The sequence below is a fragment of the Rhea americana genome, unplaced genomic scaffold (genome assembly GCF_003343005.1).
Source record: "Rhea americana isolate MKP2758 unplaced genomic scaffold, rheAme1 scaffold_17, whole genome shotgun sequence".
NCBI lineage: Eukaryota > Metazoa > Chordata > Aves > Rheiformes > Rheidae > Rhea > Rhea americana.
Window position 1 is genome coordinate 5,584,834 of NW_028185816.1, and position 13,859 is coordinate 5,598,692.

The 13,859-nt window shown below is 40.1% G+C and overlaps 1 protein-coding gene across 1 annotated transcript in view; it reads right to left on the reverse strand.

Moving 5' to 3' along the window:
* The window catches only part of ANO5 (anoctamin 5), a 63,759-nt gene extending 56,345 nt beyond the window's left edge, over window positions 1-7,414 (reverse strand). Inside the window, exon 1 of the mRNA XM_085300986.1 lies at window positions 7,381-7,414. Coding sequence (XP_085157112.1) covers window positions 7,381-7,414 — 34 coding nt within the window. The remainder of the gene's footprint in view (window positions 1-7,380) is intronic.
* Between the last annotated feature and the right edge of the window lie 6,445 nt (window positions 7,415-13,859).

The window sequence follows — 13,859 nt, forward strand, 5'->3', positions numbered from 1 at the left end:
CCCGCTGATGGGCGGGGGCGGGGTGGGGGCCCTCCGCCGCCGGCAACGGCTGTGGCGGGGCGCGGCGCCGCCGAGGGCCCGGGGAGCCGCGGGGCCCTGGGCGGGACCGGGGCCTGCCGCCTGCGGCCTGCCCGCCCCGCTGCGGGCACCGACGGGTTCTGTGCTCCGCTCTCGCCCGCTTTCCGTGTCTTTCTTGCCTGAAACGTTGCCCCAAAGCAGAGCGGTGCCGATACGATCAGTCTCTCTGCAGTTTCACGTTGTCTGAAGTCTCGGAGACAGACATTTTGGTTGATGCAGTCCCTGGGTAAGGACGCTGTTAAAGTCGTTAAATTTGTGCGGAGACTACTGACAAAGCTACAGAAAACAAGCGGAAGAAGCGGGCTGTTCCGCAGAACGGCAGTTCCAGCAATGAGTGTGTGAACATTGCCTGCCTTGAGAGGTGTGAAAGAGCAACCAGCCCCCCGGCAGTGCTAGCGGGACACGGAAAGGGGTGGTCTGCCCTCGGGCTCGAGTTATTATAATAACAGACTTAAGAGCGAAAGGAAGAAGTTAAAGGAAGTGGGACAGAGTAATATTTGCTTTCCAGGTTTCTCTTTTTTTCTTTACTGAGGGCCAATTTGCGCTTGCTTTTGACCAGGCTGTGAGGATGACGGGCGCAGTGCACAGGTCTCCTCGAGTGCTCAGAGGGCTAATTTGTGCGGGCATCAGGCAGTGCAGGAATTTCCTATTAGCTGCCCTGATGACACACTTTGCATGTGTGAAGCAGCCTTGCTTTATCATCATTTTCTTCAATAGTTAGGGGTAGTTTCCAATACTTTTTTCCATTTATTTCACATACCTTTTGTTTGTTAACATCATTTCAGGGCAGACCCTGAGGCCTTTTTGCAGATCAGCTTTGCATATTCACCTTTTACTGACTAAAAAACAACTTCATGCAAGAAGCTGATTTGCAGTTCTGTTGGGCAACTGATGCACGACAGCTGTGTCATGATGGGATTTCTCAAGTATGAAGTTAATCAAGTACAGTGAGTCAAAGTTACTCAAAGTGTTGGAGTTGTGTTCAGGGCTACGTGTAGTATTAGACCTTAATTCTTCATGTGTCGTGTAACTGCTTCTAGAATTGTATTTTTAGTCAAAGGCAAGACTAAAAACATACTTGGTTGCTTTCCACAGTCTGAAATGTTTAGCTTGGGTTTTAATCTGAAGATATGGGTAGTGGGAACAAAGAGTACAGAAATGGCATGCCAAGGGAAGAAGCATTTAAGAACTTGAAAGTACATACAATTCACTGGGTCAGAATGATTGCTTTAAAAGCTTAATTTTCCAAGCCTTTAATTTTATCACAGCTTTATAATACAGGATAAAAGCTTTTATGCCCACAGAAGATGCAGTTCGAAGCCAGTGTTCAGTAAGAGCCAGGAATAGCAAGAATTTTGGTGGCCAAGGCTGGGTTTTGCCTTCTAATTAAATGCTCGCCCTTCCCAGCTCCACCCTGCATGTGCAACGGTAAAGTTGACCATATCTAAAGCTATAAGTACTGTATCTAGAATGCCAAAGATGCTTTTGCAAATCTCTATATTGGACAGACTCATGGTTTGTTGTATTGGTTAGTGTAAATTACACACTGATCAACGTTAGAGACAGGACAGAAATCTGCTGTCCCAGAAAGAGCTGTGAAGGCCTTGTGCCCCTAGCAGGCACACATGAGCTGAGTACATGCAATAACCGGCTTTTAGGTTTCTTGTATATTGTATATTCAGAGTTTAAGCAGCTGTTGTCTCATACTGTGGTTTCACAATATGCTTAAGCGATCCAGGACCATGCTTCTTTCAAAAGGCGTAGAGCTTTTCTCATAGTCTCAGAAGAAGCAGGTACCTTCTATTGTTGAATATATACGTATATGTATGCCTCTTTCCTTTAAAACACAGTTTGGGCTTCATTTGTTTCCTCTAAGGTGTAATTTGCTTAATCACTCTTTCAGTATATATATTCAGAGTTACRGTAAGTATTCAAATCTGACTGTGAGCACAGTTTTGAAATAGGTGTAGATGTAACAAAAGGAGAGCAGTGGATCTCCTTTTCAGTCTCTGTTTTCCTTTGGTAGCTAAGCAGCCACACAGATGTTTACTTTACTGTGAGATTTCAGGGGGCATAAACTACACCGCAGAAGCTAATGTTGCTGCCTCGCAAAACTTTGYTAGTGTTCTCATCAACTGGTGAAAGGTCTTTGAGACTTTCCAGTTGTAGAGCTGATCAGTTTCTTTCTGTCTTTGAATTAGCTCTTTAGAATATAAGCAATAATTTGAAAAGAGATTAATCATTTGGAGACCAATAGAGCTAGATACTAAACAGGCCTAAAAAGCTAAAGTGGGACTCAGATGGAAGTTACATGCCTAAGTCCAACATGATACTCAAAGCCTATTGAGTTTTTACATAATCTTGAAACTTCCACGGTCATTTTTAAAATGTAGACCAGAAAGGAAGTGCAGTATCTGTTTTCCCGATGCTATCAGGTAATAGCATCAACTAAAGTTTAAATACTTGTCTGGAACGTGAGTGATCCAAGACCAATGATTGTGACTGAAGGGAATTCAGCCTCTCCCAATAACACTAACCAGCAACCTTTATGCAATGGCAGATACGGTGAATGAGTGAGGAAYGAAGCAGAAGACAGGGCATGGCAGGGGAAGTATTACGCACTTGCTTGTTAAAGTTGCTACTGTAAAGTGAAGAAGGTAATAGCCACTGATTGGAGAGAAAGCCCAAGGGAGATTATAACTGCCTGGAGATTCAGTCTGGGCTCCCTAAACTGTTYGTTCGTTTTACTCAGCAACTGTTTGACATCTGACTCTCCTCTCGTGCTGTACAGAGTTGTTATGGCTAAACATAGCTACTTGAATACCACCCCAGGATCAGGCACCTAAGACATACAGCACAATGCTTGTTGATGGGATGGGCATTTCAATTTGCGTATTGAGAGAACTGATTCTATTTCAGTACAGCTGTACAGTCCTAAAACCTGCAGGAAATGATAATGAAGAGAGAGTGCCATAAGCAGTTCCGGTGTAATGAGGTGGCAGAATGCAAACCATTTTCAAAGGAAGTAAAAAGTTTTCCTTAGTAAGTAAAAGCTCGTAATTGTTCACTGCATTTTTTTCTACATCATCACTTTTCAGTTTATGTGCTATTTTTGATAAGTGCCCCTGGCAAAAAGAATATGACACTATGACGCTTAAACAAACAGATGATTTTACAGGCTATAATCTGCCTTTTTATTGGCCCTAGTTACTACAGATTTACAACAGTAGAGCTAAAATCAAYATCCTGGTTTACACTCTTCCCTAAGGCAAGGAAACTACATGGGGGTGGYCTCAGCTAAACAGCACACCTCTGTAAGGTACTGACTGCTGGAGAAAGCAAGCACAAGACAGGACTACCAGTTTTGTTTCTTCTGTGTGAGTAACAAAGGTTTTGAAAAATCTACTAGAAATTGAGTTAAACTTAACAGAAGCCTGTAACTCTTTTCAAACCCATGCATATGTTTTAGTTCTGTAGCCCTGCAGTTACACTCCAATAACTGGATTTCCCAGTTTATGGCTGCCATCAAAGCCTTCTTAGCAGAATCTAAAGAAACCACAAGAAAGATCACAAGAAAAAAAAAWGATTTTGGTATATATCAGGAGCTGAGAGAATCTGCCTCTTCCACCCTGCTGGAGAAATTCTTAAATACCTTAATTAGGACAAATTTATATATAAAATCTATTAACTGACTATGACTGAGGCATGATTATTCCCTCTCATTATGTTTCCCTGGATATAATTCCATTAATTTCTTTAAACTATTCTTAACTAGGATGAGTGAGGATAAGTATTTAATTCTGAGGGGTAGTGCATTGATAGTTACATTCACATAAAAGGCTGCTTAATGCAGTAGGTATGGGGAAAGGCTATTTCATTAGTTCTGGCACTTAAACGACAATGGAGAATGCCATCTTAAGAAGTTGCACTATTTTAATAAATTAATAATAATTGTCCGTGCTTTCTAATGTAATCATCCATTTTCTCAGTTCTTCTATTACAATTCAGTTTGTCAGGGGTTAGTGCTCTCTGGTGGCAGACAGGGGTAGCTGCAAAGGTGTGCTATGTTACCTAGTGGTCTAAGTGCGGGGGAGGCAGCACTTCTAAGTGGAAATGAGTGAAGACAGATGCGCCAGGAAAGAGAAAACACAGTTTCCCATCAGGATAGAAAAGGTAGGAGAAAAGGAGAAAAAGTTAGAAACCAGCTTTTATAGGAGCAAGCCAGATGAGGGTGTGTAGGGTTGTCTGCCGTAGGAAAGATGCCTATGTGATGGTTATAGAGAGGAAAGGGTGTTTGTGCAATAATCAGCCATACCCAAGCGCACACAGGTTTTCCCGGATTCCTAGAGCTATGGACTGGCAGATGCTATCTCACAACTCAACTGTACGTTTGAAGGTGCTATTCGCTGGAGATGTTGATTTCCGTGCTGGGCTGTACCCTGATGGAAGTATATTAACATATGCTGGAAGGGAGCTTTTCTCAAACGAGGTAACTTAAATAGTGGATGACACCAGCATTGATTCGGTGCTAATGGATACTGCCTTATTTTTAATTCTAATAAAATTAGAAAGTGAGCTGATAGTTCTTGGTTGTAGGAGCCTTTTGGTTCCCTTTTGGAGCCATTTTCACAATTGTTATGTGTGAGACAGCGATAGTACGGCAAAATGTTTACAGAATTTCCCTAGTTTGTGTTTACCATTCCTATTTTCCAGCCGGAATTGATCCCTCATTCCTGTCTAAATAATGATCTTGCCTTCCCTTGCACAGGAACCTTGTGTAAAGTTGTAAGGGTTGCCCCAGCTGGCCAGTCCATCTGCATCAAAGTTCATACTAAGCAGATAGATCAGTTGTGTGAGCTCTGTGAACAGGATAAACATCCGGGAGCAGTAGGGACTGGTGAAACACATGGGCACCCTCAGCCACATCAAATATAATTGGGAGGATCAGGCAAAAACTAAACTGACAAATTTAAGCAGAAAATATGTATCTAAAAATCAATACTGTATAAATAAGATAGAAGTACAAATAGTATGATGAAATCCATATAAACTAATAAAATGTATACTCATTCTAAACTGGAAAAATCAGAGCCTGTGAGGGAAAGAAGTGAAAAAATTTTAAAACAATTAATATGAAAAATGTATTATCTAATTAAAACTTTCCTTGCCTGGAAAGTATATGTAAAATTTCAATGGAATGGAGGAAAACCCCCAGACTACCAGGTGCTGCTTTGTTTCATCTGGCTACAAAGAGGCATGGGAGTGCCAGCAGTATAAATTCTTTTTCATGCCATTTACCTCTGGTTCCAAGTAGGAAAACTGAAGTGTAACAAAACAAGGACATAATTCTGTAATTTTTGTACAGTAAATCTGGTATTCGAACACTTTTTTTCTTGAACACTCACTTTGCCTGAATCAGTAGGAAACCCAGGCCAAAAAGACCACTATTTTATGTTTGATGACTTGTTCAGAATAAAAAGAGGGAAATGAACCCATTCATTGATAGCCCTCTGTGTTTTAGAGTGAAGGAGAGAAAGATAATTGCTTAATATTTGTTATCTGATATATAAATTTTGGCACTGCAAATGTACATTAGTAGATCTATTTTTAAAACATTTTAAGAATTCCTGTTGTTTTTTTCAAAACAGACCTTTAAGTCTGGAATAACCCTTCCCATTTTACAAATCAAACTTGATCCTAGATTTTTGCACGCTTTTCCAGCACAATCGTATTTAGTGTCTCAGAAACACAGTCCATGCTTCACAATTTTAAATTGTGCATGAATCAGACACTGGGCTAGTATAAAATCCGTGGCACTTTCTGACCCGCCTTTTAAAACCAGTCAATTACACAAAGACTCAGTGATCATAGTCCTTTCCTTCATGCTCTTCCATGAGTTACTGAAGGAAGCTGCATCATCAGCATGTGCCAGTGTAGTGATCTTTGAGTTGCTTCACAAGCTGCCTCATCAGCTCTAATTTACACATTAGAGGAGTGAATTTGACTTTAAATTGGAGCAGTAGCATTAACTTTCCCTGATCCCTTCCTACATTAATTAAGCCAAGTGATGTTACTTTCTCCTTCAGTTCAGAGCATGTTTGCATGTTTCGATAGACTCTAATGATCTCCAAGTGATCTTTGGACAAAGGATCAAATCCTTGTACAGTATCTGTGCRTACAACAGTTCTTAGTCCATTTTTGCTCAGTGTTGTAATAAAACTTGTCTGTTTTATCAGTTAACRGAATTAAGAGAGGCAGCTAAACTGTTAAAATTCTGGAGAAAAAGTTTTATTAAAGTTGGCTGTTTAGTAATAGGTCTGTGGTTTCTGAGGTGATTTAATTTTTCTGGGCCTGACATTTTGAGAATTAAAATAGAATGACAATTTTTAACACTGTCAGTAATCGCTGCTCTCACCAATCATTAGCCAGTGAGGCACCATCTATACCATCTAACTTTGGCTTGGCCTGCAGCAGCTCTTTTCTTCATTTCCTTTGTATTTTTAATCACCTCTTTCAATGTATTAAGCTTCATTCCTCYATTTCTGTTTGTAAAATTGATAACCTGCTCACATTCTTCCTGCCATGCTCAAATTAAAACTGAAATAGATAAARCATTTCTTTTCCTTGCACTTATAAGCATCCACACTATTTTTTAAAAAAAAATTCTGAATGTCTGCTTATGGTTTAGTATTTCTATAGCAGAGCCCTTAAGAAGAAATGTTAATGTTCTAAGAGTCCATCATTGTTTTTCTATCTGCATGCCACAGGATTCATGCTGAAAATCTCATATTCTTCTTCTGTTATCATGTTGTCATCCAGATATCTAATAATCCTTGTTCTGGATTCATTTTCAGTATCATGCTTTATTATTAAATTGGTGGTCATACTCTCTTAATTCAGCATGATTGCATACATTGTCAGGGTCAATATCAGTTACAGCGCTTGCTTTAATCAATCTTACTTGCTAGCTTTAATGCTAACTTGTCTGATGATGTTTCTGATAGTAGAGAATTTATTTGCCATGGTACTTCTTATCAAATTATTAAAACAAAACTTCCTCCCTCTAAGACCAGCAACTTCTGTACAATTCTTTCCTGAAATTTACTTCAGTCTCCAATGCAGTCAATGTTCTGTAACTCCTTGTGAGCCCTTCTCTTGGGTTAGGAGAGGCTGACAAACCTCTCATAAGCACCTGCTAATTTTTTCTTGTTTGTGTCATTCCTGCTGGGACAAACAATGCTCTGATTCTTTCTGTTGTTTTTCTCTTGTAAGAAACACTAAGAAAACAATTCGGTGCCTCACCGTGATTATGTGGTGCATTGCGTATAACCACCATGACTGCGTACTATGTGAGAACCTAGATTTGAAAGTCTCCTTATGTGGATCCTGTGTGGCTCCCAAATCCTGCCCATTTCACCACTGATTTTCATTCAGATCAAAAATGGGCCCAGACAGTGATGGGATAAGCATTCCCCTCAGTGGTGTGCAAAAACAGTTCTTGTCACTAGTTAATCATTATTTTTTTGTAGAAACAGTCCTGTGATAATCTGTCACTGGATTCAAACTAAGGTTTGAATGATAAAATTATTAACATCAGGAACATTGCTCYATATTTTTACACTGTACAACTCGGAGGTTGTTTAGCTAGCAGTGAACAGGTATGTCAGGAGGTGGGGTCCTGTATGAAAAATATGACAGACACTTTCCTTAGTTCTGTTACTCCTATATTAAGGGATGCCATCTGAACTTGGCTTTGAGTAATATATTACTAGTATTTTCCAGTGATAGGTTTCATTTTGAGATACTATCAATTTGCCAGTAAAATCAGTTGGTTCAGCAGAGTATAAACATATCTGAGTTAAATCTAATGGCTTGGCTGGAGCCCAGTTCTGCTATTTCAAAATGGAAAGCAACCAGCAGAATCACAGGGAAGTAATGGGGTTCACAGTTGCCTCAGTGTTATGATCCACAATAGCGCTGTAGTTACTCCTGCCAGAGTAACCTGACTGCAACTTGGTTCCTCACTCCTACCTAAGTTTCTACATTTATCTCTTAGTTCATACCTATCTAGATTATCCTAAAACCTGAACTGCCTCACGTACAATGTCATGACAGCCATATGTAAAAACCTAACCTGTTCTCTTGCTAATTCTTTTGTGATTTTTCACCCATACTAATCCAAAAGACACTGCTTTTTTATGGCTTAGAGAGCCTTGTCCCTTTGAGAGCTTTAATTCCAGCCTACCTTCCAGTTTGCCTGCTGTGTTGCAAGCATGACTAGAAATATGGGTTTTTCTGATGGTGATATTTAGACGTCTCCCAGTATAGCACCTGAGTGAGACTTAAATATCAGAGTTGGAAGGGAGGTGGGTCTTATATATGTGACAGGTGTACTCAATAGTTAGGGATCACTGGCATATACAGCTAAAATACAGGTTTAGATGTTGAAAGAGTAGTTGGAAGAAGGAGAAGGAACAGATAAGACAAATCACAGAAAAAGATGTATTTGCATAAACATCTCTAGACAGCTAGCTTGGGGTAGATGAATCCAAGTTCAAGTCATATACAGGCATATACTTTGAGAGAAATAGGTTTTGTCATCTCTAACAGAATACTCATTTGTAAAATAGAACTAGGGCTGGAACCTAACGTACTCATTGTAATTTTTCACGGAGTTCAAGACATAAAGCCCACTTTCTGAGGCAAATATAGCTATGTAGAGCCTAGCTTCATCAATTTTCATAGCAGCATTAGTAACAGTAATAGCTACTATGAATAGCAGTAGTATATTAGAACCACAGTCTTGAGCCAGGATACCTCAGTGCTAGAAGTTGTTTTGAAAATTTTGCTTTATGTCACAAATCTACATTCACAGCTGCTTCTAAGTAACAGTTTTTAATAGCAGCGGTAATGGAAATTTTTACAAATTGTAAAGTGTTGATCAAAAAGAAGAGGAAAAACATATGAAAACATATTTCACAATGTTCCAAACAATTTTCCCAGGCTGCTGTAATTGTATAAGAAGACACATATACAGCCAAATAAGGGGATCAAAGAGCAAGGTAGAAATATTGTATAATAGGAAAGATTATGGATAGTAGAAATACTTCCTGCTTTCATGGCTAGCCTTATGCTTTTCCTCCATGGCCACATATTGTCTCTTAGTCTTCTTAGCAAAAATAGATTTCCTGCTATCTGAAACTGAGATGGTTCAAGAGGTAGATGCTCTCACAGTAGCCTGCTGTTGTCCAGCTGTTAGCCCTGGGGAGCAACTAGCTTATGTCACCTTCAAATACCTCTTTGTCTACAAGTATTTTGACATTTTACATCGGAATATATGAAGTGTTTCAGCATCAGACTACTATGAGCCAGTTTCTGATACTGATATYCTTTTTCCCAGAACAGACCCTTTGGAAGTGTTAAGATATCATTCACAGTGAATAAATATTTAACTTCTTGAATCTAATGATGGTTTATTTCTATGGACCTAATCCTGAAATGCTTAGTTGGTCCATTTAAAAATGCCTATTAAAGTTAATGGCTCAGAATTTTTGCTGCTATAATGTCATTCATTTTTAGATAGCAATACTTCACTTTCTTCAGTGAGAAAGGAGAATCAACTAGAAAAAAAAATAATAATTGAGAAGGTCTTAAGGCATTTACAGGCATTACACAGTGAATGAAAATGCTTTTATATAAGGTTTTGCTGTAGCAAGTTAGAAGTTATTTTCATTTCTTTTGAGTTAGTATCTTACATTCCCAGAGGCTTTGTCTTGGGTTTAAAAAGCACAAGTGAGAATACTGTCCCCAGAAAAGCTATCTTGTATAATTTCTTTCTTCTTTGCTTGCAATCAATCATTCTTTCAGTGAGGATGAGCTTATGTGCTGCTTCCTGGTTTCAGAATAATTCTTGCTGTGTGATACCCATGACTGTAGCTTTCCAAAATACAATTATCCAGTTTGCTAGATGTAGTGATCTGTAGCTAGGTTCTTCAACACAATATTTTGACTTGGCTTAATCTGAAGAAGCGTGTTCTTCCCTTGTGTCATTGCTAAATGCTTTTCAAGAAGTATCCCTGCTTTGTCTCTTTCTTTCACAGAGGAATTATGGTGTGTAATGAATAGAATTGTGCTGCACTACCCCAAGAAAGTCTCTTGATTTTTTCTTCCTGTAAGTGGACTAGCCAAGAGTTTTGTTAGGAAGATGTGCAGAGCTCTCATTTGAGGGGAAAACTGTAATAATGTTTCTGCCTATTTTAGTTACCTTTTAGAGATTTGCAATCACTTACTGCCTTTTTTGGTCTCTAATCTAGCACTACAGGCATATCACTCAAATGGGAGAAGGAGATTTGAACATTGATTTTCTTCAGCAACTGTTAGCCATTTAAAACTGATGATTTTATCAAGAAAATTGCCATTCTTCTGACTCCTTTTGTTCTAGAAAGATTTCTCTGGTTCTGGTCAAAATAAGAGAGAATTACCACAATGTAGTTGAATAGGCCAGTGATCAGGATACTAACCTGGCAATGAAGAAACGTGACTTAGAGCTTTTGCTGGGGACTTTCTCCCATGCCATGGACTCTCTTACTGTTAAAACTATTTAACTTTACAGACTCATTGATTGCAGAGTCAAGGAGAAGGAAACTGACTCTACTCCACCGTTTTGGGCATTCATTTGGCATATTGGAAAATCTGCTCCATATTCCAGCCCTACAGGCATAATGCCGTTAGAAAGGAAAGCGTGAATTATGGATGACTCAACCACAGTACAGAAAATTACATTAGCATATATAACACAGAGAGATTTAAGTATAATCATGCTGTACACAGCAAAGTATAGACTGATAGGAAAATAGTGAGGCAAAAGCTATTCCTGGTGGGTAATCTTGGTTTGCTTGGAGAAACAGATTCCAGGYTTCCTTTGGTTTGTGTAATCTGAATACTTACCTGACTCAATCTTTTGCCAAAGCCCAATATGTAGCACAGATTAATACTAACATGATAAATTCAAACTGAGCCTTGAATGAACGCTAACATAAGGCAATTCAGTTCTGATATGCCCCCAAATGCTCACAGACTGAATTTTATTTCCTTCACACGGTAATTTTTTTAGCCCCTCACGTCTCAGTGGTCCCAGTTTGGAATGGTAGCGATGATCAACCAGGTGACTAAGACGATACATTTGCCGGGGGGCAGGAGGATAAATATGTGCAGCTAGGGAATTTTCAGCAAGCTTGGAGCCATGGGRGAGTTTCCTAGTCTAGAATCTGTACAGTGCTGCCCCTCCCTCCAGCAGAGACTTCATCTCTGATTCAAACACCTCAGACTTGTTGAGGTAGTTTTTTTTTAAGGACATGTTTTAATTGCTTTTACAAGATCTTCAGCTTTTGTGTTAAGCATTTAGTTTAAGTCGATCTTTGAGTTTATTATATCCCTCCACTACTTAAAGTTTCTTGGTTTAACAGGAGTGTTCACTAGCCATTGCTTTCTTTGGTACTGGCTTTACAGATCTCCTTTTTTTGGAGACTGAATGCCAGTTTGATACCAGGAATACTACTTTATGCTGCTGTGACTATCTAAAATGTGGGATTTACGGATTACTGCAATTAGCAAAAGGTGTTGGTGATGTAAACATATAACCTTGACGCACTCCTGCTTTTCTAATAGTAGTGTAAAAAGTTCTTTTCACCAGAGTACTAGAGGAATCTCATGTGTTTGCATATGKTTCTGTAAGTGCTTTGGTGTCTGAATTCGTTAGACCTGTGGTGTCTCCTCTCTCAGCTTTCCTAGTCTGTCTCTGTTTTTTCTCATAATCACCCAGAAAATGCAATTACAATCTTATCAGTGCTTAACCTTGTGTTTTGTTACTTGTTAGGTAGCCTTGTGTTTAGTACTTCGGTCCCAAGAATACCTTCTAGACTGCATGACTAATTCCCTGTGTTTGTATTCTCAGTAGTGCTTCTATTGTTTGAATGTCCTGCCTATACAAGAACACTTCATGGTTTCTTTATATTTGTTCTGGAAGAAAGAGAACTGTTACATTCACAAGCTTTAAAAAGATTCCTTTCTTCCTCTCCTGTCTTTYCTTCTCTCCCCAGCCCATGGGCACAATAATACATTAATGGAGTAATATTACAAATATCAAACACGGAGTTTTTAGGGTCCAGCTATCATGCTTTCTCCCCGTAGTAATCCAGCTCTAATAAATAATCCAGCTCTATRTAGTAATCTTAATGAAATGTAGTGCCTCCTGGGGGGGTGACAACCGTATGCACTATGAGACTATAGGTTCTAGCAGCAGCTCAAGACAGACTCCTTTGTGTATACAATTCAATGGAAGCTAAATGCATCATGCTAAAATCAAATCAATGTCCTCCATATCAGTCACCAGGGGTCACTTGATCTCTTCCTAGCAAGGATTTTGTTATTCACACATTCCACAGAAGCTGTCAAATGGTCCAACTCAATAACAACTAATAAAGCAAGCACCCCCTAAAAATTTCCCCAGGGAATCTTTTTAAATTGAACAGGGAGTAATAAATCTTGGAGTGTCAATAATGGTGAAAATGTTAATTTTGTTGACTCTACTGCATGCCTCCTCAACAGAGATTTCAAGTGCTGTTCAGGGAAGATGGCTGCTACTTGCGTTCAGTCTGCTGCTGTCTGCCTGCAGCAACAGTTTCTGATCCGTGGAAAGGGCTGTTTGACGTGGGCTGTGCCACAAAACAATGTGCTGGTGATCTAATTTTTTTTCTGAATCTTGTAAATCTCAGCTACTGATTTTAGTGATGCCCTTAAAGAGGAGTTAATGATAGTGATAAATGTGCAGATAAGGCTTTCTCAGATGCCTGATATGGTCCCTAGTGTGTAACTGAAATGTGTCCCTATGTTTAGGATAGTAAGTCTTTCTTACTGTGGCACACAAAGCTAGTTTAACATTAGTATCAATACAATTTTCTCTGTCATACCRACTGGATAGACTATGGCTTTTATGGTGTAAATTTAGCCCATTAAAGGCATCTCTGCGAGTAAACTGTACTAGATGTGCTTTTCATGCTTTTTAGCAGAGGTTTTTTTTGTGACAGATGTCATTTTTGGTGTTTAGGCAATTTTTTCCTTTTACTGCTGTGGAAGTGGAACTGCAAGTACTGACATTAAACATTTTTGGAAAATTGTTCGGTTCTTTTTATAGCAAGCGAAAACAGTCCCGCCAGAACCTAAAGCTTCCCGCGCTTTTGATCTCTGTTTTATTGAGTGTAGTGTTCGTCAGGTTCTTGCTACCCTCTTAACGTAACGATTTAAGGGACTATTTCCAAAAGTCCCAGTTGCACCCTTTCTCCGCGGAGTCTCGTTTTTATTCTCCATCCACAGCGGAAGCCGCCGCCACCTGCGCGCAGGCAGCGAGCGGCGTGCGCGCACACGCACAGATTTACGGAGCGCGTATGTTCACGCACCTGCGGCCTCTGAGCGCTCTGCGGTGCTAAAGGACGGCAGGTAGCAAGGGAGGGGGCGGTGCGCGCCAAGTGCCCGGTGCGGGCAGGGCAGGCAGCGCTCAGAGCCCCCATTTCACGGGCAGGACGCTGGAGCAAGGACACGCTGCAGATCTGCAGGGTGGTCGGTGGTGTCCGGGGGTTAAACCCGGTCTCCCGGGCACCGGTTTCTCTTCCAGATTATCCTGTTAATATCAGCACCTACTGGTAGGTGCGCAGCACCCGCGGGGCTGTCCTGGCCAGCGGATATGTACAAACCGCAGATCATGTGCACAGAGGCGCAGCTGAGCC